The 23,198-nt window shown below is 37.2% G+C and overlaps 1 protein-coding gene across 2 annotated transcripts in view; it reads right to left on the bottom strand.

Annotated features, from left to right (window-relative positions):
- Positions 1–186: 186 nt before the first annotated feature.
- UGCG (UDP-glucose ceramide glucosyltransferase) overlaps positions 187–23,198 on the bottom strand; it is a 39,211-nt gene continuing 16,199 nt past the window's right edge. The window contains exons 2-9 of one of the 2 annotated variants that reach the window (XM_001925267.8): positions 20,595–20,736; positions 13,015–13,117; positions 11,846–11,947; positions 9,482–9,594; positions 6,484–6,662; positions 4,908–4,994; positions 3,947–4,136; positions 187–2,851 (exon numbers count right to left, since the gene is read on the bottom strand). In XM_001925267.8, the coding sequence (XP_001925302.2) occupies positions 2,681–2,851; positions 3,947–4,136; positions 4,908–4,994; positions 6,484–6,662; positions 9,482–9,594; positions 11,846–11,947; positions 13,015–13,117; positions 20,595–20,736 (1,087 nt within the window). In that variant the 3' untranslated portion in view covers positions 187–2,680. The remainder of the gene's footprint in view (positions 2,852–3,946; positions 4,137–4,907; positions 4,995–6,483; positions 6,663–9,481; positions 9,595–11,845; positions 11,948–13,014; positions 13,118–20,594; positions 20,737–23,198) is intronic. The other variant, XM_021067532.2, reaches the window with a different exon arrangement.

Raw genomic sequence — 23,198 nt, 5'->3', positions numbered from 1 at the left:
TAACCTGCTGAGCGAGGCCTGGGATCCAACCTGTGTCCTCATGGATGTTAGTCAGATTCGTTTTTGTTGAGTCGCAACGGGAATTCCTTCAGATAATTCTGATGTGAATGGTGGAACATGTTAGATTACTTATAACAATATAAAATGAAAGGAAAGACAGGAGACAAAAACACAGTATTGCTAATGTTTTGATTGTATTCAAATTTTTATTTTTTGAACAAAAAACTTAAGACAATGATTTTAAATAATAAACATGGTATATTCTAGACACTTGGTTTTTTTTTTTTTTTGGGGGGGGATGGTTTATTAAATTGGGACTCCTACAGTTCTGTTGTGATGCTTTCTTCAACATTTATATTATTTCTTACAGTTGTATCATCACTCTAAACTTGCTAAACAAAAAACATCACTGTCTCCTTCAGTGAAGCTTCACTTGAAGGAAATACTCCACTATCACATAAAAAACACATATACAGAACAGTCATTTTTTTATATTTACAAACACAAGAAGTCTGTCCAGCCATTTTGGTTTTGTGGCTACACTGCCCATACCGGGATCGGCAAATAGCTAAGTAATTAATAAGCAAGATTTCACTTCAGCAGTGCAAAGGATGGCATCAACCAAACTTCGTTAAGACAAACCAACAGATTACAAACATGGTCAGCAAAATTCAGTTTGTGTGATAGTGACTTAAAAAAAAAAAAAAACTTAAACACAGAGTGGGTCACAACTAGACCGGTTTTCACTGTGCAGTTTTCCTCAGGGAACAATACTACCCCCGTTTCACGCAGAAAGGAATATGCATCAAAGCCTTTGTTCTGAAGAAAATGCCCTTCAAACAAATTCATCATAAGGCAAAGAAGAGAAAGGAACAAAAAAAAAAAAAAAAAAGAAAAAAAGAAAAAAAAGTGAATAAAGCAGTTTGGCCCAGAGAAAGCTTGTATATTGTGTGTATAGGCTGCATATACACATTCACAGATATACCATGATTTCAACCATGCAGATACTTACTGGACAATTAAATGAAATTGGCTCAGTGAGGTGAAAGAGTGTTCATCAAAAAAAATAATAATAATAAATACGTAGTTATGGCTAATATGTGACACATCAGGCTTGGACATGGAAACTGGAGGAACTTAAAGAGTCTAAAGCTGCCATGTGGCCAGTGTCAGCCCTGCGGGAGGCGTTCATATGGACAACATGCCATCCAATCCTGAAGAAAAAGCAAAAAGTCGGCTACCGAAAAAAAGGCAAAAATAAAAAAAAAAAAAAAGAAAGAAAGAAAGGCTTATGCACTGTCCTTTACATGTTTGCCTGTTTTTTTTTTTAAACAAAAACAAGTCCAGTTCACCACAAGATAAGCACAACCTGACAAGCAAGTTTAGCGGCATGATGGAAGAGAAGAGAAACACAGCATGCATGTACAACCAGCACTGATCTAGTCTATTTTGTCATACAAACTGGAAACAAAAGTCCAGTTTAAATAAGACTAGACTAACCGTAAATTAAAAAAAAAAAAAAAAAAACACACACAGTAGACTTAGTTTGATACTGATTAATCTGAAGAGTAAAACTCAGCCTGTCCCCTCCTAATACTCTACTGCAATTTATTTATTGATGGCTAGAATATTTATTTACTTAAAAAAGATATTAAATACCTGTATCATGAAATTACATTCTTTTTTTTTAACAATAAGACATACTGTGTAAGAAAATAGCTCATGTGTGAAATGTGTCTGAAATGCAATTTTCCTCACAACTATCAAAACATCCACTCACACTAAAATAACCACCCCCCAAGAACGTTAAGGAAAGACGGGGGTGGGTCAGGTGAAAAGCAGGGAAGGAAAGATTTACCAGCACAGTGATTAACAATGGTTCAAGACAGAACCAACAAGAGTTGGTCAAAAAGATGCCTTTAAGACATGGCTACCATTAAAAACCAAACTCAATCACTTTTGGTTCATTGCAGTGAGACCAAAAAAATATTTCTCACAGATTCATATAAATACTAGACTCCAGCTCTCTTGTTATTATTATTCTCTGTAAAGTTTTTCCATTTGTTTTTGCAAGGCCTAGCTAGCTACCATATTACAATTTATATTTGCTCTGCAACGACTACAAGAGGTAGGCATAAAGCATGAAAAAGTTTCTCAGTTGGTACATCCCTCGGGCTGTTGGCTGCATAATAACCTCTTACTTTAGACATGCAAAGGGATTACCTTCTAGTCTTTTCTAACCCCCTATGCAAAGCTGCGGCCACCCCACACATGATCCAAAAGAGTGTACTCACCAAGAAGAAACTTTCTCTACTGAAGGATACTGTCATAGTGTTTGTTGCAGAACATTCATATACATATATATTTATGTATGTATGTATTTTTAAAAAAAACAAACAAACAACAACAAAAACTGAACCCAGGTTCCTAGAACCAATTCTCTTGATTCTCTACTTCCACAAAATAAACTATAACCATTTGGCCAAGACTACGGATGTGTTTTTTTTTTTTTTTTTTCCTCCTTTTCACGGATGCAAGTGCCATGCAAAATAAATTAAAGAACAGATACCAAAACATACATGTGATAAAACTACTGAAGGTAGATTTTTTAAAAGCATTTATATAAACATAATTTATAATACTTCTCTTTTTTCCTTTATGTACAGTCACAGAGTTGCAGTTATACATCCAGGATCTCCTCGGCTGTGCCTCCACAGCGCAGTCTGTAGCGGCCAGTTCTCCAGCTTATTGTAGGGTCCCATAACGCCGACAAAAAAATGTATATTGTCATGGATTCACGGATGAACCAAGCGACCGCGTAATCAAGTTTTGAAAAACACAGTGCGCCGCCCTAGGAATTTTTTAAAAAACGAAAAATTATTTTACTGCCAGACCAAAGGCACAGTTAAAACAAAATGAAATTCTTCAGTTTCACCTTGATTTTTATTTACTTATTAATTTTATTTTATTTATTTATTTCAGGGGGAAGTTTCTGGGTCAGGGATGGACCCCTTGCCACAGGAGTGACCAGAGCGGCTGCACTGACAATGGTAGATCCTTAACCTGCTCTGCTACAAGAGAACTCTGTGTTTCACTTTTATACCGTATATAAAATCGAGTCTCCTTTTTTTTTTTTTAACACACCAATGTAAATTAAGAAAACCGGCAGTATAATTTGAATCATCTTTACATTTCATTCTAGCACAACATGAAGCCACAGAACATTTGTATATGCTTAAAAAAATAATAACATATGTAATACCCACATTAGATCTCCCAATTATATTTACACAGATGGAAAGTTGAAAATAGAATAAAATATTTGGTTTTTTTTAGTGTTTAGAAAGCTTAATCCTGGCAAATATAATATTAATTATACTGCATCAATTTGTTTGACTCGGACCATGCTAACTAATGGATTTGTCCTTTGGATCATCTTAACAACTGCATGGGTAGGAATTATAATCATGCACATTTTACAGATGAGAAAACTGTAATAGAAGAAGCATAATTTCTTCCAGAACGTAACCACTGGTCCTTTGTAAAACTGAGGCTGCCTGATGTCAGAATGTGTGCTTTTGAAAGTCTCCTTCTTTAGATGACTTAACCATCACGCGCTAATGATTAAGAAAATATTAATTAGGAGTAGAAGCAGCATTAAAATAATGGCTATCCTAACATATGCTTAGTTGCAAGACTTATTGATTTGCTAATACCATTTTTCTGGCTCCTTAATAAAAAGTGATTGTATAACCAACTGAAAGTTGAAAATCAAGTTCCGTTTTTGTGTCCACATTCCACTAAGGAAAGTAATGCTTAAACCTGATTTTAACCTTCACTGGGAAGCTAAAGAATGGCTCAGATGGATTTTTTTCAACGTTTTCTAAATCAAAAGCGTTTTAGTTCCAACCAAAGACTGCCAGCCTTTTTGTGTCTGTCCACATACCTGGACACCCCTGAGTTGAATGTAGTCAAATATAAACCACGCCAGGCAATGACACATGAAAAATACCATAATATCCCATCTAAATACATGGTGGGCTGCCCATCCAATAATTAAACTGGCAACGAAGCATTCTGAAATTGGCTCACAAATTATTGTAGCAGGAAGCATGTTAATTCTCAATTTGGTCCACCTTAAAAAAAAAAAAAAGAAAAAAAAAAGGATTTTCTTTTAAGTAACAGCCTAGGTAAAAAACTATCAATTTTTTCTCACAATGATCAGCATTTCACCTGTTATATAAAGGTCTTTTATATAATCTTTAGAGAGAATTTAGTGAATATCTTTTCTATTTTTAGTTAGTAACTCAAAAGTCTATCAATACATTTGTATATCGAGTTCCTGCCATGGCTAATGGGAAACGAATCTGACTAGTATCCAAAAGGATGCAGGTTTGATCCCTGGCCCTGCTCAGTAGATTAAGGATCTGGGATTGCAGAGAGCTGTGGTGTAGGTCACAGATGCAGCTCGGATCCCCAGTTGCTGTGGCTGTGGTGTAGGCCAGCAGCTGTAGCTCCAATTCAATCACTAGCCTGGGAACTTCCACATGCCTCAGGTACGGCCCTAAAAAAGTTAAAAAAAAAAAAATTGTATGGTCTACACTCTGACGAATAAAAATCATAAAATTCAAAGCATAGAAAATGAGAAAAGCATATAAAAAAATTCAGTCTCAACATCTCTTTTTTGAACACTTTCAGTGTTATATAGAAAAGGAAATATATTCAAACATTAAATTTATTTTAATAAAGAAGTTAACCCCTCTTTTCTGAAATTAACAAATCAGATTTTTAGGTTTTTTTTTTTTTTTTAAACAAGTTAAGACCATGTAAAAATTACTCCCCCCTCCTTTTCTTTCAATAAAGTATATTTAAAAAAAAAAAAAAAAAGAGGAAACCAGTTGATTTACCTGATCATTCTGGATTGAAATTGAGAAATCGAATATGAACCGGAGTTTTGCATTGCAACTTGAGTGGACATGGCAAACCTCCAGCCTCTGAAAATTAAAACAATCGTTAAATGAGCTATGATGATGAACACATGCAAACATGATTGATTTTGTAGTTATTCATCACATAAAGTGTAAGCAGCACTATTTACAAGAGCCAAGATATAGAAGCAACCTCTATCAACAGAGGAATGAATAAAGAAGATGTGGTATATATACTGAATGGAATATTACTCAGCCATAAAAAAGAATGAAATCCTGCCATTTGAAACAATGTGGCTGGATCCAGAGGGTATTATGCTTAGTGGAATAAGTGAAACAAAGACAAATATTCCATTATTACTTCCACCAATATTCAGAGGTGGACTCTGAAAAATAAAACAAATGAATGACTAAACAAAAAAGAAACTGACTCACAGATTTAGAGAACTGGTGGTTACCAGTGAGGAGAGGGAGAGGCAAAATAGGGATAGTGATGAAAAGATACAAACTACTATGGATAAAATAAATAAGCAACAAGGATACAGCACAGGGAAATACAGTCATTATTTTGTTTTAACTTTAAATGGTGTTTAATCTATAAAAATATTGAATCACTATGTTGTACACCTAAAACTAATACTGTAAATCAACTGTTCTTTAATTTTAAAAATATTAAAAAAGTGAACAACTGCCAGTGTTCAGGGTAAGCTTGTCCCAGAATAGCACCCTGCGTAGGATGTATTATACTTACAGGTTTTAGCCATTTCCGAGGCCCATGACAGAATCGCTTGAACTGGAAGGAACTACAACTCCTCAGTTCACAGTTTAATAAACTTAAAATACAGACTTTTTGCAAGTATTAAATGGAGTGGGTTCTGCATTTAACTGTTTAGTCTCTGAACAATTAACCAAAAAAAGGCAGGGAGAGGGGCATGTGTGTGTGGATATTCAAGAAGAAATGTAAACAAAAGGTTATATTCTGTATCTCATGGGAAACACTATGAAATCATGGCCCCCATGAACACCATCAGGAGAAAAATTTAAAAACATTTCAATTTTTAAGACTGCATCTTTTCAGTAAATTATCACACAAGGAAATGACCTCCTTTAAAAAAGCAAATGAACATCATTTTGTGATAGAGAGATGTTATTAAGTCAGTCAGCTGAATCACTGGGTGGCTTCCGAGCAAAGTATCAAATAATCTACTGAGAAATTAAAAAATCTGATATCATACCCTTAAGTTTTCAACCACTGGCTTATGACTGCACTGATTTTTAATTTTCCTAAAACATGTAAAAATGTATATCCATAATAATTAAAATTCAACAATTTGAATTTTAATCACTTCAAACCCCATTAATCTGAAAAATATAGAGAAATTAAAATATTTGTTTCATTAGTACATATCCGAGTAAGAAGAATTACTTTCTAAAACTTTTAAATTATGCTAGACTCACTAGCAAAAACTAAAATAGCTCTTAATCCATGGGTTTAACAAACAGAATAAACCAGCAGGAATAAGGAACCAAAAATACTACAGCCTAGTTTTCTTACCGGTCAGCTATTGCTTTAGCCATAAAGTAATCTTCAGCAATGTATTGAGCAAAAGCTATAAGCCCTCCTGCTTGATCTAATACATCCTTTCTCATTAAACAAGACATTCCCGTCACACATTTGAAACCAGTTACATTGGCAGAGATATAGGACCTTGGATGAGAGGTTCCAAAATACACCTGCCAAAACAAAAACAAATGTATACAATTAGAATAGAATTTTAAGTTAAAAGTATAATTTATAAGCATAAATTCTTTTTCCTAATGAATTTCAGTATGACTGGGTGAATATTCTATTACTGTTGCGTAAACTACCTGAATCAAAAGTAATTTAAAATAATGTTCATAACAAGTAGAACTTTCTTATCTGACCACCCACTGCTGTTGCTATCATTGCTACAAAGTATTTACTTCTAGGAGGGAAAAATATATTTTAGTCTCAAATAGTCTTCTTTAAAACTCCTAGATTTCATGATTTATCAAAGTAAAACTTAATTTGGACTAAAACAAGACAGGGAAAAAAATCATTGACATATAAAATATGAATATTTAATGTGTCCGGCTTTCAGAATGTTCATGTAAACACACACACATCTCCTTATACAGGTGTACATACGTATGTATATACGTGTGTGTGTGCGTGCTTATATCCACACACATGTGCACACATACATACACACAAGTTACAGGTCTAGCAACCTATGGAACAATCCTATTTCTGAATTCCTTTTTTTGTGTCCTTTTACAGCTAGATGCTTCTTGTCCTTGAGTCACTGAGTTCCTTACCAATTTCACTATTTTTAATGTATTTTTCATCAACAGCATGGATATTAAAATTCTGTGCTCCTTTTTACTGCCCTTTCCTTAGATGTGCTTTGAAGTCAGAAAGCATGCAAGCCGCTAAACTAATGGTAGAATAAAATGGTCATCACCCAACTTATTACACAAAACCCGTATTTATTATTTATATCTTAGATATGCTGCCTTTTCTAATTAGTTATCTCTGTTATCTGAGGGGGACTGGATCCAGGAGCCCCACACCAAAACCTGTGTAGATGCTCAAGTCCTTTATGTGTAAAGGCGCACTATTTGCATATAATCTACACACACCCTCCAGTATACTTTAAGTCCTCTCTGCAAATTCTATGTAAAGAGTTGTAAATACAATGTAAAGGCTATGTACAGCGTTGTAAATACAAGGTAAATGCAATGTAAAGAATTGTAAATTTAATGCAAGTAATAAAGTAAACAGTGGCTGACTGATAGCAAATTCACATTTTGCTTTTTGTAACTTTCTGGCATTTCCCAAATATTTTTGATTCACGGTTGGCTGAATGTGCACTGGAGGCACACACAGATATGGAGAGTGACAGCGGCTTGAAATAGAAAGCAGTGATCTTTCTCAATGGCAGAAGTCACATACACAGTATTGAAAACGATAATTAGCAGAGGTGATTAAGAATGTGACTCCTGCTACCTAACTTGCATTAAGTCCAGACTGGAATGAAGCCCCAGTGTCTATGGGATTAAATTAAACCAAATTTGTAAAACCAGAGGCACCCATGTTAAAACCTTAAGCAGTTATTAGGTGAGGTTTTAAGAATGAGGTAAGACCAGGTTACTGTGTTGAGGCTCCCAGGATTTCTTTACAGCGTGGAATGATTCCTCCGGCCTAACTCCATGCATTCTACGTATGGCAGAGTGCCCAGCAATAAATCATACAAATCACAGTTGGATACAGAAATCAAGTTGTATATTTCCAAAACAAAACCACCATGTGGCACATAAGAATAAAAGTTACTTATTTTAAAGTAAACCCAGAGTTTATTTACTAAATAAAAACTTTGGTATTTAAGACTAATGATTGCTTGCAGCAGGCAAATATACTCATAGGCAATATTAAGAAAGACCTCATGATTCAAATTGCCAAAGGTTAAAAAGAAGTTTCTACAATGTACCTTTACCCCCCCAGATGAGTGCAAGTCAAAAAAATATAAATGAAGTATGCTCAAACGCAAGTTGGTACACTTGGTGACAGAGACGGTATATTCCTCCCTTGTAACACAAAGACAAGTGGTTCCTTCTAAATGTTTAACCATATAGGGATGGTTAAATATAGGATATACATATGATAGACTATGATAGAACCATACAAATTGCTTTTATTGAAAAATTATGAATAATATGGGGATACGTTTATGAAGTGACAAAAATAAGACAAATTATTTTGAGTACTCTCTCAACTTGGTTTTTTAGAAGTTACATAGAACAAAAAAATCCTAGTGCTAAAACGCTAAAACAAAAACAATCTTAGTTTTTAAAAACAGAAACTTGCTCAAATTGATAGGGTTCTGGGAGTGGTTTTTTATTTATTTATTTGCTTTTTAGGGCCTCACCCTCAGCATATGGAGGTTCCCAGGTTCAGAGTGGAATCGGAGCTGTACCTGCCCGCCTACACCACAGCCACAGCCACACCAGATCCAAGCTGCATCTGCAACCTAAACCACAGCTCACGGCAACGCCGGATCCCTAACGCACTGAGCGAGGCCAGGGATCGAACCTGCATCCCCATGAATCCTAGTCAGATTCGTTTCCGATGTGCCACGACGGGAACTCCTCAGACTAGATCTTTGAAAGAACTATGTAACATGCAGTTTTATGTAATAGTCTGGAACTGAACTCTAGAACTGAAAGCAAAGACTCTAAGGAAAAAGAATACTCTGTGCTCAGCTGGTAATAAAACCATGAGATGTTTCGGGGCACACGTGTTCACTGCCAGAGCACAGCAAGTTGACCTGTGAGTGATTCCAGGGGCCCAGGCATTTCTCCACCAATGAAAACAGCTACTCTCAACTGCCGGGATGCAGAAGTTACCTCGGACTTAATACAGTTAACTGCAGGTGGCTGATCCCAACGCTTAGCGCCGTCTTGAGCGTCTGGGAGACGAGGGATCTGACACCGAGAATATTGAGAGTATTATTTATGACCATTGCACTTACCTGTTCTAATGTGGCGGCAAAGCCCTGTCTGTCTGCTACATATGGCAGCCCGTGGACCAGGCCCACTTTCTCTGTCATCTGGTTAACCATGTCTGTGAGTGTGTCTGGAATCACTATGATATGAAAGAAAAAAAAAAAAGTACAGAGGGAGAAAGGAAAAAATTCCTTTTTAGTAAAATGTCCACTAATGTAAAATACACATCGTGAATGCTTAAATTATTCTTTTTTTGTCTCTTGTCTTTTAAGGGCTGCACTCACAGTATATGGAAGTTCCCAGGCTAGGGGTTGAGTCGGAGCTATAGCTGCTGGCCTACACCACAGCCACAGCAACTGGGATCTGAGCCACATCTGAGACCTAAACCACAGCTCACGGCAATGCCAGATCTTTAACCCACTGGTCAGGGATCGAACCTGTGTCCTCATGGATACTAGTTGGGTTTGTTAACCATGGAGCCATGACGGGAACTCCCATGAATTCTTAAATTCATAATCAAGTCATTCTCTATATTTGGATCTAATAAAATGAATCTCAATCACCTTTCTGTGTAGGATAGAAAATTTCAAAAAAGGCTAATTTATGATCGAGGATTTATTCTCAACATTTGCTGCTATAGACCTGAGAGGTACCAGAGACAGGGTCTACCTTGAAAACGTCAACAGGCCCTGTTGCAGAACCTCCAAACTGGAATTACGGACAACGTGTTCTAGTGGAAAAGGTACAGGAGCAGAGGCCAAAGGACCTCAGAGGTCATCCTGGCTCCTCGCTTCCAACTAGAGGAAATGAGCCTCCTCTTTCTTAGAGGAGATGAGACATTCTGTCTCTTACAACTGTCAACGTGAACTGAATTAAGAATTACACATGACAGAGGTCTGTACACTGAAAACACAGCAAATGGACGACAGTAAGAAATTTAAGATAGGACACATGAAAAAGGAACATAGTCTCTGGCTGTGAATTGATAGATCTGCAATGATCTAAAAATCAGGTGTGTCATGCTTACCATCAATTTTCAGCTGTGCACATTTTAGGCGGGCAAAATTTAAATCACTGTCCCCTTTTCATACAGCCAAAACCTCATATCCTTTTACCCGACTTCATTTTTATTTCCTTCAAGTATTTAAGGACTAAATCTATTGTACAGAAGTGTATTTGGAGGAGTTCCGGTAGTGGCTCAGTGGTCAATGAATCCGACTAGGAACCATGAGGTTGCAGGTTTGATCCCTGGCCTTGCTTAGTAGGTTAAGGATCCAGCATTGCTGTGAGCTGTGGGGTAGGTTGCGGACGCGGCTCGGATCCTGCGTTGCTGTGGCTTTGGTGTAGGCTGGCAGCTACAGCTCCAATTGGACCCCTGGCCTGGGAACCTCTATATGCCACAGGTGCGGCCCTAAAAAGGCCAGAAAAACAAAAAAAAACAAAAAAAAACAAAAAAAGTGTATTTGGACCTTGAACACACATACGTAGTCTGGGCAGTGGCTCTCAACTGCTACCCTGCAGGGGACATTTGGCAACATCTAGAGACAGCTGTGATTGTCACAACTAGGGGAAGGGCACTACTACATCTAGTGGGTAGAGGCCAGGGATGCTGCTAAGCATCCCACGGGATGGCCCAACAATAAAGAATAACCCAGCTCAAAAGTGTTGAGGCTGAGAAATGTGAGGCAATTAGAATATAAAAAATGTCACAGAACACTGAAATTATTACAAGTATACATGCTTAAAAATGCAAAAATACAAATGATACTTTCTATACATAAGGCCTCCTGCTACAATCAGCCTAAGTAAAATGATATAAATATATTCTAATAAATGCATATAATTGTAGTAAAATTTACACTTTTTTTTTCCCTTTGGCTGCACCTGCGGCATATGGAAATTTTGGTGCCAGGGATGGAACCCGAGCCCCAACGGCGACCTGAGCCACTGCAGTGACAATGCTGAGTCTTTAACCCACTGAGCCACCAGGGAACTCCAAACAGGCACCTATTAACTTCTGTCCTTTGGCATGAAACAGTATATTGTGCATGTCACAAAGAGATTAAAATAAAAGTTAAATGTCACATGGATAAGGAAAAATTTACAACTACGAGAAAGCTCACAGACTGTGTAACAGACCATGACAAATTTCTTTAAGAGTTGGAATTTTCTCTTCAAAATGAATACATTTTCATACATGTAACAGTCTAGGTTGGCATAAAAAACTTAAAATCTTAGTCAGTATAACTTGCTATATTACCATGAAATAACAGTAAAATGAATTACTTTATGAGGCAAACAAATAGGGTTGATTAAATTTATTTTCAGACTGCTTTGGGCATTTTATCATTAAATGAGTAGTTTTATAAAATAAATAAGAAAAGCCTCACCTCTTATTCCACTATCACAAATCCATATAAGATCATACTTTGCAACTTCATATCCTGGCATTAAATTATTAATTTTAGGATTAATGCCAACCTTTTTGCCACCTAAAAATTTAAAAATACAGCAGTCAAAGATTTGTGCAACACTGAAAATATTTTCTATTATACATAGTAGACAGAAGTGAAAAATACCTGGGTATTTAATAATTTAAACAAACATACTTTAACATTATGTTTCATGTTTCTTATTATGCATAATAATATATTTAGGAAAAACTGTTCTTTCTCAAAAAGAAAATTACATCATTTATCTTTGAAAATGTATTAGTTTCAGCTTTCTAATTCCTAAGTGCTTGCATTAGTAGTAAATATAAATGAATATTTAATAGCAAACACATCTCCAACAAGTCTGTCTTTATTTATTTATTTATTTATTTATTTATTTCGTCTTTTTGCCTTTTCTGGGAATGCTCCTGTGGCACATGGAGGTTCCCAGGTGAGGGGTCTAATGGGAGCCATAGCCACCGGCCTATGCCAGAGCCACAGCAACGCGGGATCCGAGCCGCGTCTGCAACCAACCCCACAGCTCATGGCAATGCCGGATTCTTAACCCAAGAATCGGGCAAGGCCAGGGATCAAACAAGAATTGGGCAAGGCCTGAGCAAGGCCAGGGATCGAACCCGCAACCTCACGGTTCCTAGTCAGATTCGTTAACCACTGAGCCATGACGGGAACTCCCAACAAGTCTTTAGAATAAGCCCGTAGGCTTTTGGAAAAATGTTCTTTTTGCCATGTTACAAAGATGAATTCCATCACTCATTCCCAATTATAGTCTATAACAAGACACGGAAAAGGCCACAGATTAAAATTATTAAAAAATAAAAATAATAGATGTTCCTGTCTGATTGATGATAAAAAGATAATTTAGGATAATTTTGTTAATCCCAGATATGAAAAAAAAAACACTTCGTTTTTATAACTTACGTTTTCTTCAAAGGACAAAATCTACATCCAACACTACATGTTACACTACATCTAACAAACACGTATAAAGCAAACACGCTAGGTACTTCGCTGGGTGCCTGACACCCCAATCTGTAGTTTAATGCAAAGACGATGACTGATTCTTAATATGTTAAGGCAAAAAAGGTACTGTAAAACTTGCTACTTACCTATGAACAATCTAGCATCGACATTTGGATATTTTCCAAGAAGCTTCTTACATACATCAATGGCCGGATCATCATGATCTTGGACACAGAGGAGCACTTCATACTAGCCAAAGAACAGACTTCATGTAAATTCACCTTTTTTTTATGAAGCTAAGCATTTATTATGAGCATTTACTGATGGATTAAAAAGCATTCGGAAAAACACGCAATTGTACAAACCAGGTTTAAAAGTTCAGAGCGTATTCACAATGGATACAAACACTTAAGTGATGATCAAGTGCTGCTTTAACGGGGAGCAGCTTTTCCAGAAGGGGCCCCTCTGCCAGCCACAGAAGAATGAAGACATTGGTGGGATGCACAGCTGAAGTCCTGCCATTCCCAGACAGGCCTGGCCTCATATACCGGATGCCAAGCTTCACCACAGCCTTCATCTCTGAAGAATCACTAAATAAAATGCTCACGAGGTGCCTGGCAGTGTATCAGCAACACAGAAAGCAAGTGAAATGAACACACTTTCTGTTCTCTGTAGACGCTTGGTCTCTGAACTTCATGATTTCATCAAGGTGCTAAAAATTACAGATCAAATACCACCATGAGAAATGTAAAGGGCTTCCCCAAATGCTTCACAAGAAGAGGACAAAGCGGGGTTCGGTTTTTTTGCTGTGGTAAGTAAAATTATGTTCATTAAAAATGTATCATCCTGAAAAGCATACCTAGCCTTTTAACTATGAAAACACCCAGGATTTTATTTTTCCCAGAGCTATGTTTACTCTTTGATAGTAAATTACGGAAGTCATTTCTTAGCACTTGACTGGCTGTGTCAAAATCACCCTGGGACAGTTTAAAGAGAATCCTGGGCCCCATTCTTAAACTTTTGAATCATTCTTAACCTTTGATTCAGGTTTATTTATAACATTTTGAGCTCAACACCTAATTTAGCAGTTAGTAAACTACCAAATTTGTAAAAAGTGTTTGTCTTCCATATAAAGATGCTACTCTATCATCTTGTGGGAAATGTACTCTAAGCAGTAATTTTTTTTTCAAAAGTCATGATAAATTCATACTGACTCAACAGCAAATTTCCTACCGAACTCTTTCTAAAACAGACTGAACATGTTTAAGCCAAGGAGGGAGGTTAATCATATCCACAAACAAATAACAAAGCTACGTGCTCTAAAAAATACAAAGGGCTAAGCACACAATTTTTGAGGTGTCTAACATACAAGGACTAATTCAGGGAATGAGCAGGACTGTTTTACTTACTTCCATTGATAAGTGCACACAAGTAAAAAGTGGAACTAAAATGTGTACGGCATCCTTGAGCACAATAACTAGTTACCGGTTGACTTAATATCTACTATCCCAGCAGCAAGTGGTAAAACAGAATTTAGTGGTTGAGCATATAAGGATTAAGGCCAATGAAGATGGTGTGGCTAACAAGGTAAGATTTTTTTCAAGTGGAAAAAAAAAAGTTTTCTCAATAAAGTAGACGATCAAACAATGCACACTTTCCACATACTTTCTATCTACTGTTATTACATACATTCTATCCAATATCTACTTTTCAAGGTGACTGACCAAAACTGCCACCTCAGAGGTACTGAAGTAATTAAGCAACTTTCTGGCCACGGGTCTCCAGAGACCAGATGAAAATCTGAGAACAGGACGGACACCATTCTTGCCACACCTGAAGATTTCTGCAAGGGTTGACCCTGAGTCCTATAAACCATCAGCCAATCTCCCGACCAAAACATCTGGTTGAGCCACCAAAAGGCAGTGACTTTAACAATGCAGATTAGAAAGGTTAAGTGACTTTGCAAAGGGTGGAAGGAACAATTAGTGTTCCTACTAGAGTAAGCTGCTCAGCCAGGCCTGCTTGAAAAACTTCCTTGTTTTCCAAACATAGCATAGATTTTTTTAAACATGATTTTATAATTTATGCTGTTTTACAGCTATAGGTGATTATAGTGAAAGAAAATGCTTGTAAGGAATGCAATTCCATAAGATATTATTAAAAAGCTACTCTTAGCTTTTTCCCCAGCAAGAGAACATGTAGTATGTAGTACTAGAAATCTATTCGATGGGAGGAAAAAAGCTATACTATGTTGCAGCAAAAAAATTTTGAGAAGCATACGGTGTTAGTATAAGGAAGGGAGGTAGAGTTTATCTTTATTCAAATGCAAGATTTAAAGTTTTTGTTTTTATTGATTACACCTCTTGAACTTAATTTCAAATAAAAAACAAATACTTCCTGATTAGTCAGAGCGCAAATGAAACTGAATCCACTTTATGTAAGAAATGGCCAAACTCTTATTAAACACATAACTTTTGCTCAGTTGTTTCTGATATTGAAAATTACACTAATTTGGAGGTAGAATTCCAAGTGTTTGTTTGTTTTGCTTTTTAGGGCTGCACTTGTGGCACATGGAGGTTCCCAGGCTAGAGGTCTAATTGAAACTATATCTGCTGGCCTTCGCCACAGTCACAGCAATGCTGATCTGACCTACACCACAGCTCATGGCAACACCAGATCCTCAATTCAGTGAGCGAGGTCAGGGATGGAACCTGAAACCTCATGGTTCCTAGTCAGATTTGTTTCTGTTGTGCCACGACAGGAACTCCCCAAATGTTTTTTAAAGTGTTAGATTTTAACAAGGAATCTTCAGTTTTCAGCTAGAATAATCATCTCTGTGTCTTTACAGTCTGATCAAACATTTTATTTGCTAGGAATCTCTATATTTGAATAGTTAAATCACCCCAACTACAATGCAAGTGGTAAAACACAAGATACTAAACTGGTCAAAGCCTTTCTTAATTAACAGCAAAAAAATTATTCAGATATTTTATGCTATCAAAAGACTCAGATATAAATACATGTTCAAAAATACAGTGTTAATTAAAACTATTATACTTTAAAAATACTTCAAGAAAATGTTTATAAATCTGAAAGGGATATAAATTACAGTAAACTCCACTCTAAATATACAATAATGAATACATTAAATCTAGAAATAACTCCCAGAGTAATTTAGATGAGGTTAGCTTCAACTCTTTAGTAAGTTTGAGTAGGTATATATGAATGCTAAACTGACTAATTTTCCCGTTTTCTTTTCAGTGAAATGACTAGAAGGCTAAGTACAAAAAAGGTACAGACAATCCACAAACTGGGATTTGGTCCTTTGATATTTAAGAACTAAACATCTGAAACGGCAATAATCATAAATGCTACTTTTTTCTTTTATGAATAAGTTTAGATGTATAAAATATTAGATTTAGATATAATAATATTAGAAATAAACTCATCGATTCAGCCATGTGGACATGAGAAAGGTAAACTTACTACATTAATCAATATAAAATACCCTGGAGTTCCCGTCGTGGCTCAGTGGTTAACAAATCCGACTAGGAACCATGAGGTTGCGGGTTCGATCCCTGCCTTGCTCAGTGGGTTAACGATGCAGCGTTGCCGTGAGCTATGGTGTAGGTTGCAGACACGGCTTGGATCCTGCGTTGCTGTGGCTCTGGAGTAGGCAGGCGGCTACAGCTCCGATTCGACCCCCAGCCTGGGAACCTCCATATGCCATGGGAGCGGCCCAAGAAATGGCAAAAAGACAAAAAGAAAATAAAAATAAAAAAATAAAAAGTACATTAAAAAAAAAATCCTCCTAAAATGGAAAAACATTTCAACATGTTAACCAATTACATTGCCTATCAAATAGGAATATCTTAATCTATAAATAACTACACATGTTTAAAGAAAAAATTTATTGGAGTTCCCGTTGTAGCGCAGTGGTTAACGAATCCGACTAGGAACCGTGAGGTTGCGGGTTCGGACCCTGCCCTTGCTCAGTGGGTTAATAATCCGGCGTTGCCATGAGCTGTGGTGTAGGTTGCAGACTCGGATCCCGTGTTGCTGTGGCTCTGGCGTAGGCAAGCAGCTACAGCTCCGATTCAACCCCTAGCCTGGGAACCTCCAAGTGCCGCAGAAGCGGCCCAAAGAAATAGCAAAAAAGACCGAAAAAAAAAAAAATTTATGATGATATCAGAATGTAAGTTCTATAACAGAACAGACTTATATCCCAAATGCCTAGATCATTCTCTGGCACAGAGTAGGTGATGAATATATTTGTTAGGTTAATTCATTTGTCCGAGGGTGACTTCTGAGTGAAAGACAGATGCCTGAAAGATGTTTTATAGGAAAACTGCTCTGCATTCAAAGCCTTGACAAGCTGTATTAAAAATTTACCTGCTTTCAAGAACTAGGTAGTTTATATAGTTTTTCAAATTTATTTGGTAAATCCCCAATCTTTCAGACTTGCCACATGTAATGTGCTGCTCTTTTGATAACTGACCCTATTTTCAATCTTTATTGCCACCATGGACAATAAAGAATCCAAGTATGGCACTGGACTTGTAACATTTTAAACCCATTTTATGTTTGCAAAAAAGGAAAGAAAATCACAATTACTATAGCCTCACTTGATTACTAACTCTAATGGTTAATTTCAAAATTCTTCACATGGCCAGAATTTACTAAAGTAACACCATCAAGCCACTTCGGACACAGATTATTTCATCTTCCTCCTACAGCTGAATTTCTCCCACAATGTCTTCTGCGCTGATGCCAAACGAGTACTTGATTTGGTGAAAAATAAACTGTATCACTTTTTCATTCTTATATTTTTTCTAAGAAATATTTTTTCCAAGAAATAAGTATGAGTATAAAGTAGATTTATTAGATATTCAAAGTATAGATACCTTTCAAGGCACTTAGTATAATAATCATCTCATCAAAATTTAAACCTAGAAATTCAGACAAGTGCCAGTAATGAGGCTTCTTTCACATGTATAAAATTTAAAACTTTAGAATTTTAACATTTTATATATATATGTCTATTTCCAAATGGCCTATAATGTTCCAAATCAAATAACAGGAAAGGGTTATATCCAGAATAAAAACATTTCCATAATTTTACAAAACAATGTTCACGTCTGACAAAAAGAGAATATTAAAGTGTTCTGGGCCTAGCAGTCACACAAATGTTCATTGCATGACACAACAACTCATGTGTTCACACTTGATGACACAAACAACTCGTGTGTTCACTCTCAGATGTGCGTGATTTCAGTGGTTTAACTTCAGTCTCTTGTAGAACATTTGCCATTGCATTTGGACATTTAAAGAACAAATAAAATGCTGTAAGAATGACGTTTTCCTTTAGACTGCAGATATTTTGCACTTTTCCTCTGCTTTCTAAATGTTCTATTTACACAGTTAACAATTCTTTTAAAATCAGGAAACGAAACTGTGAACTAAAAAAGAAAAAAACAATCTCCTGCATATAATGTTACTCATTTTGTCAAAACAGCTTTCTCTTCAACCAATTTAAATGACTTAGTGACATAAGTGAAAAGTGAAAACTAGAGCTCTGGAGATAATTCTGAATTATAATTTAAAAAAACTTCATTCAAAAGAAGGAATCAATTATTGATGCATCCCAAATGTTCATAATTAAGAGATACATATGTTCCTGGGGTTATTTTAAGAAACTCTTTAAACCCACACTGACTTCCAAAACTATTTAAATTCTATGACTATCATCTTCCAAAAGCTGCAACATAAAAATTCTGTAACTAAATTTTAAGAGTGGTTGAATGGGGGAGGGGAAATGGTTGGATGATGGTTAAAAAAATTGAGATGTGAGGTTAAGTTTCCCACAGATAAATGCATATGGGTCACGCTATGTTCTGAGATTTATTCATAATCAATGAAAACACTCTTTCATTCATACAAATAAATTCTCCTTTGCATTTACCTACATAACGAGAGGCTTGAAAAAAAATTTCCATTTTTCTTACTGCAAAGCTTATTTGACAATTTGATTTATCTCATTCTTCCTGAGTTATCAAAGGACACATTTTTGCATATTTAGTTTGGAAAAAAATGAAATGCATATCATATTTTTAAAAAATTATACATTAAATTTACTGAACAGATAATGCATTCCAGAGATTTGGAATCTCTGAATCTACTAAATATATATACATAAACTAGAAGAAATATATAATTTTCTGCTTCAAATTAGCTTCAAATGCCTAGATTCCTCAACTCCACAAGTGATAATATAGCAACCCTAAAAAATAGCTGAATGATACTCATGTCTACATACTTAATAATAAGAGCTGCTTTAAGGCTATCACGGCTATGTCTTCTCTGTTCTTTTCACTGGCTACAAGAAAAGAAAGAAAAGCATGAAAACCAGTCGACAAGAGAAGTGTGGCTATATTGTACTAAAGAAACAGAAGGGGACGTGTCTCCAAGCAGCCAAAAACTATGGAAAAACTGAAGCAATGGGGATAAAAATTGAGACACGTGAGTAGAGACCACATAGGGAAAGGGCAACTGGACTCCAAATCAGGCAGGCAGAAATCTCCAGACATATTTTCCCAGGTAATCTACCACCACCAGAATGCCCTTGCAAAAGCAGTGCCTCAAACCGGCAATTTAAAAAGCTGCCATATTGGGAGTTCCCGTCATGGTGCAATGGAAACGAATCTGACTAGGAGCCATGAGGTTGTGGGTTCGATCCCTGGCTTCACGCAGAGGGTTAAGGATCTGGCATTGCTGTGAGCTGTGGTGTAGGTTGCAGATTCGGCTCGGATCTGGTGTTGCTGTGGCTGTGGCGTAGGCTGGCAGCTGTAGCTCCGATTACATCCCTAGCCTGGAAACCTCCGTATGACATGGGTGCGGCCCTAAAAAGACAAAAAGACAGAAAAATAAAAATAAAATAAAATAAAAAGCTGCCATCAAGCTAAATATAAAAATTAAGGAATATTACGTTTTCCTAAGAAGCTAAAGGCAAGAAATAAAAAGAATACTCCTATCTAAGAAAACTAAAGGCTCCAAGGAAGGGAGTACAAATGAGTTTATAGTTAAATAGATCCTATAGGTAAAGGATATAAGCAATACAATTAGGTATTAAACCCCAGGAAAATAAAGGAATGCAAAAACAAGGTACTGATGAAGCGCCACCTTATCACTAATTCTAACCTCGAAAGCCAGATTATCATGGGGATTGATTATTATTAGTTCGAGCAGTTCCTACATCCCATTTCAGACCGCTTAACCCTTGCTTTTTCACTCTCACCATGACTTTCGTGGAATAAGATTTTGATGCTCAGATTACCAGGCACTTAACAATGTCTGAGTTCCAGGAGCTTTGCTCTGGGATCTCTAACTCGGACCGACACATGGGGTAGTTGGGAAAGGAACCTATAACCTTTCATCAACTTCCGTTCTGTCCTGTGACGAACCAGTACTGCTCCTACTATTGCTCTTACTACTACTATTACTATTATTGAAACTACCACTACTACAAGGACTGCTGCTACTACTATTATCATTACTGCTGCTGCTGCTACTAAAGCGTAAATTTTATGAGGCCAAAACCATTATAAATTTTAATACCTTCACTGATACTATCATAATTCCTCTGTAAGTGTTTCCTATGGGGAAGAAAAAAAAAAAGAAAGAAAAGGCATGATCTAGCCCATTCCTATGGGTACAAAACTGCACTTACTTTGGGATAATCCAATTCAAAGAACGTTTCCAAGTTGTTGATCAGGTTAGGATCTACTCCTTTCAGTGGTTTCAGAAGAGACACCCCTGGGAGCTTGCTATATGGCTGTTTGTCCGTTGCCTTCTTGTTGAGGTGTAATCGGCTAAAAAGCAAACGATATGTATATTAACAGACATTTCTGGAGAATACATTAGAGTCAAAATTCACATGAAGTACGTATCCAGTTACCAATAGATTACTAAATTCTAAATTAAATTTTTTTTTAAACTGACATCTTTCTAAAGGGATAGCTGCAAATGAAGGACAGTAGAACCAGGTAAGCTTCCAGCTGGAGAAAACCAGAACTAAGCAGAAGGAATGTGCAAATGACGGCTAGAGCTTAAGACAGTTGCTTATTGCTGCCCTCTCAGTATCTAGAACTACGTCAGGCTTGGACCAAGCATTCGATAAATACCTGGTAAAGAAATGAATGTCAGCCCACACACTGACTGCCCTTCCTCCCAAACTGCCATCAAAGTGGGCAAAGAACTATGAAAAGAGCAGGGAAAAAAAAAACACCCTATCCGCTCCAGAATAATATGAAAAGTTAGGACCTCCCCCACCCAAAAAAAAAACCTGAGAAATTTCTACAATAAACAATCCACACAACACCTGGCTAGGTGTTGCAAGGCAAGCAGGAAAATGGGATAACTAGCAGAACTCCCAATGTTTACAAGCTCAGAATGGCAGGGATGGAATGGAGGGAAGATGAAGGGAAAAAAAAATAATCTCCACGAGGAGGGCAATGTCTATTACAGACACTGGAAGACAGACCAGTGCCACCAATTCACGGATAAGCTGGTCAAGGTTCTCAGGGCTGGTCCACCCCAAGGGTGCTGCAGCACAGGGCTCTTCATGAGGGAGGCCACATCCAAGAGAGAGACTGAGCTCCAGTTCGTGTCTGGTGGTCACAACAAAGACAGGAGATGCTGTTCAGCAGCGAGCTCAAGTTTCTAGAGGAAGTCACCCACTGCGTCTTCCCTTCTCATAAGCAAGCCTCCAAGCACTCAACAGTAATCAGAGGCTGGCACAAACATGAGCCATCTGCAGGATATTTTAAGATGCACGTTCTTCCACGTTTCAACATCTCGGAAATCAATGGCATCATACAATTGCTGGCAGCCAGATGGCAGTCCGGCCCTAGCAGCATGAAAAGCAACCCTTCCAGAAGATCAAGAAAACGCCAGGATCAATGCATCTTAGATTTGATGAGATCCACTATTCATCTACGAAGGCTGTCTGGAAGTACACCAGTACCATCGGCCAAAGCAGTGAGCCACAGGCTCACTCCCCCAGTTAAGGCAGGGCTGTGCTGCAGCAAAACATCTCACATGAAGCTATAATACATCTTTCCTGAAAGAAAGCTGGTTACTACCTACAATGGAAAAAAAAAAAAATGTAAACCAAACAAAAAATTTAAAGAACAGTGTGCTTTCGGTTTCTGATCCTCGATACCAAATGCCAGAAAATAATGAGCACCATCTAGAGCAGTACTGCTTGGTGGGGCGGCCAACCACAACTGCTTTTTTTCTGGCCAGGGATGAAAAGAAATGGAGAGAAAGTGTTTAGAAATTTTTATAGCAGTTTGACATTGCCATGCCATCCAAGCAGGGGATTGGTAATTTATTTTCATTGTCGTTGACCAAAGTATCAGTCTGTGAAAGATTGGAAACTTTTAAAGAACTGATCCTTTGCCACAGAGAGTTTGGAAAATATTGATCTACAGGGTTCATCTAGAGGGCTGGAGAGAGGTAACACTATGATCTAAAATTTATATAACCACAAATATGATCACTATTCCACTTCTAACAAAATAGCAGACTAGATGTCTGGAGAAACCCACCCAGAACAGAACATCTAGATTAAGAGGGGGGAAAAGTTTATATCAGACATTTAATTGGCTGAAATGGTAATATACCCACATGATGGTTCAAATCACTAAAAATGCGAAGAGGTGCACATGAATATGAAGCCTTCCTGTTCCCCTGTCTCCCATCCGTCTTGCTCCCGTCATCACCTCCTTAACATTATCAGCGTCCTGCTTCTCTTTCCAGAGATTTTAAAAAATGCATCTGCAAGTCAAAACCCACACAATACATATAAAATTCTTCTATAATATTTATATTTTCTCCCTTCCTTTTCAATATAAGAACACTAAAAGCATGTTTTTAAGTAAATGACTGAACTGCCGGGAAAATAAAGGAAAGCGCCCAGGTCAGAAATGAGGAGAAACCTCTGAGTGAGTGAGTATTGGCTGAGACTTGCCCTGGGACCACCCAGGGGTCCCTAATGACCTAGAGATAGTGACAAGCCTGGGACAAGAAAGAGAGAAAATCTGTCCTGAGAACCTCGTATAAATACATGGAATCCCTGAAAGGCAAAGTAGAACACTCCCAGCCCACAAAGGGAGGAAGAAGGTGCCTATCTTTGATTCAGTCCTAAGTGAAATGGAATAAAAACAAAAGGTCTCCATGGAGACCACCTAACAACCACGTGGGTCTCGAACCCAGAATGCAAACTACAGGGGTTGCTTGAACAAAACCCAGGAGACGGAATGAGAGAGAC

Source organism: Sus scrofa, chromosome 1, assembly GCF_054392235.1.
Source record: "Sus scrofa isolate SSC_HxYL_T2T_F1_AM1 chromosome 1, Sscrofa_HxYL_maternal_Yorkshire_Landrace_v2.0, whole genome shotgun sequence".
Taxonomy (NCBI): domain Eukaryota; kingdom Metazoa; phylum Chordata; class Mammalia; order Artiodactyla; family Suidae; genus Sus; species Sus scrofa.
Note: the sequence above shows the minus strand (reverse complement) of the source record. Positions and strands in the feature narration are given on the sequence as shown.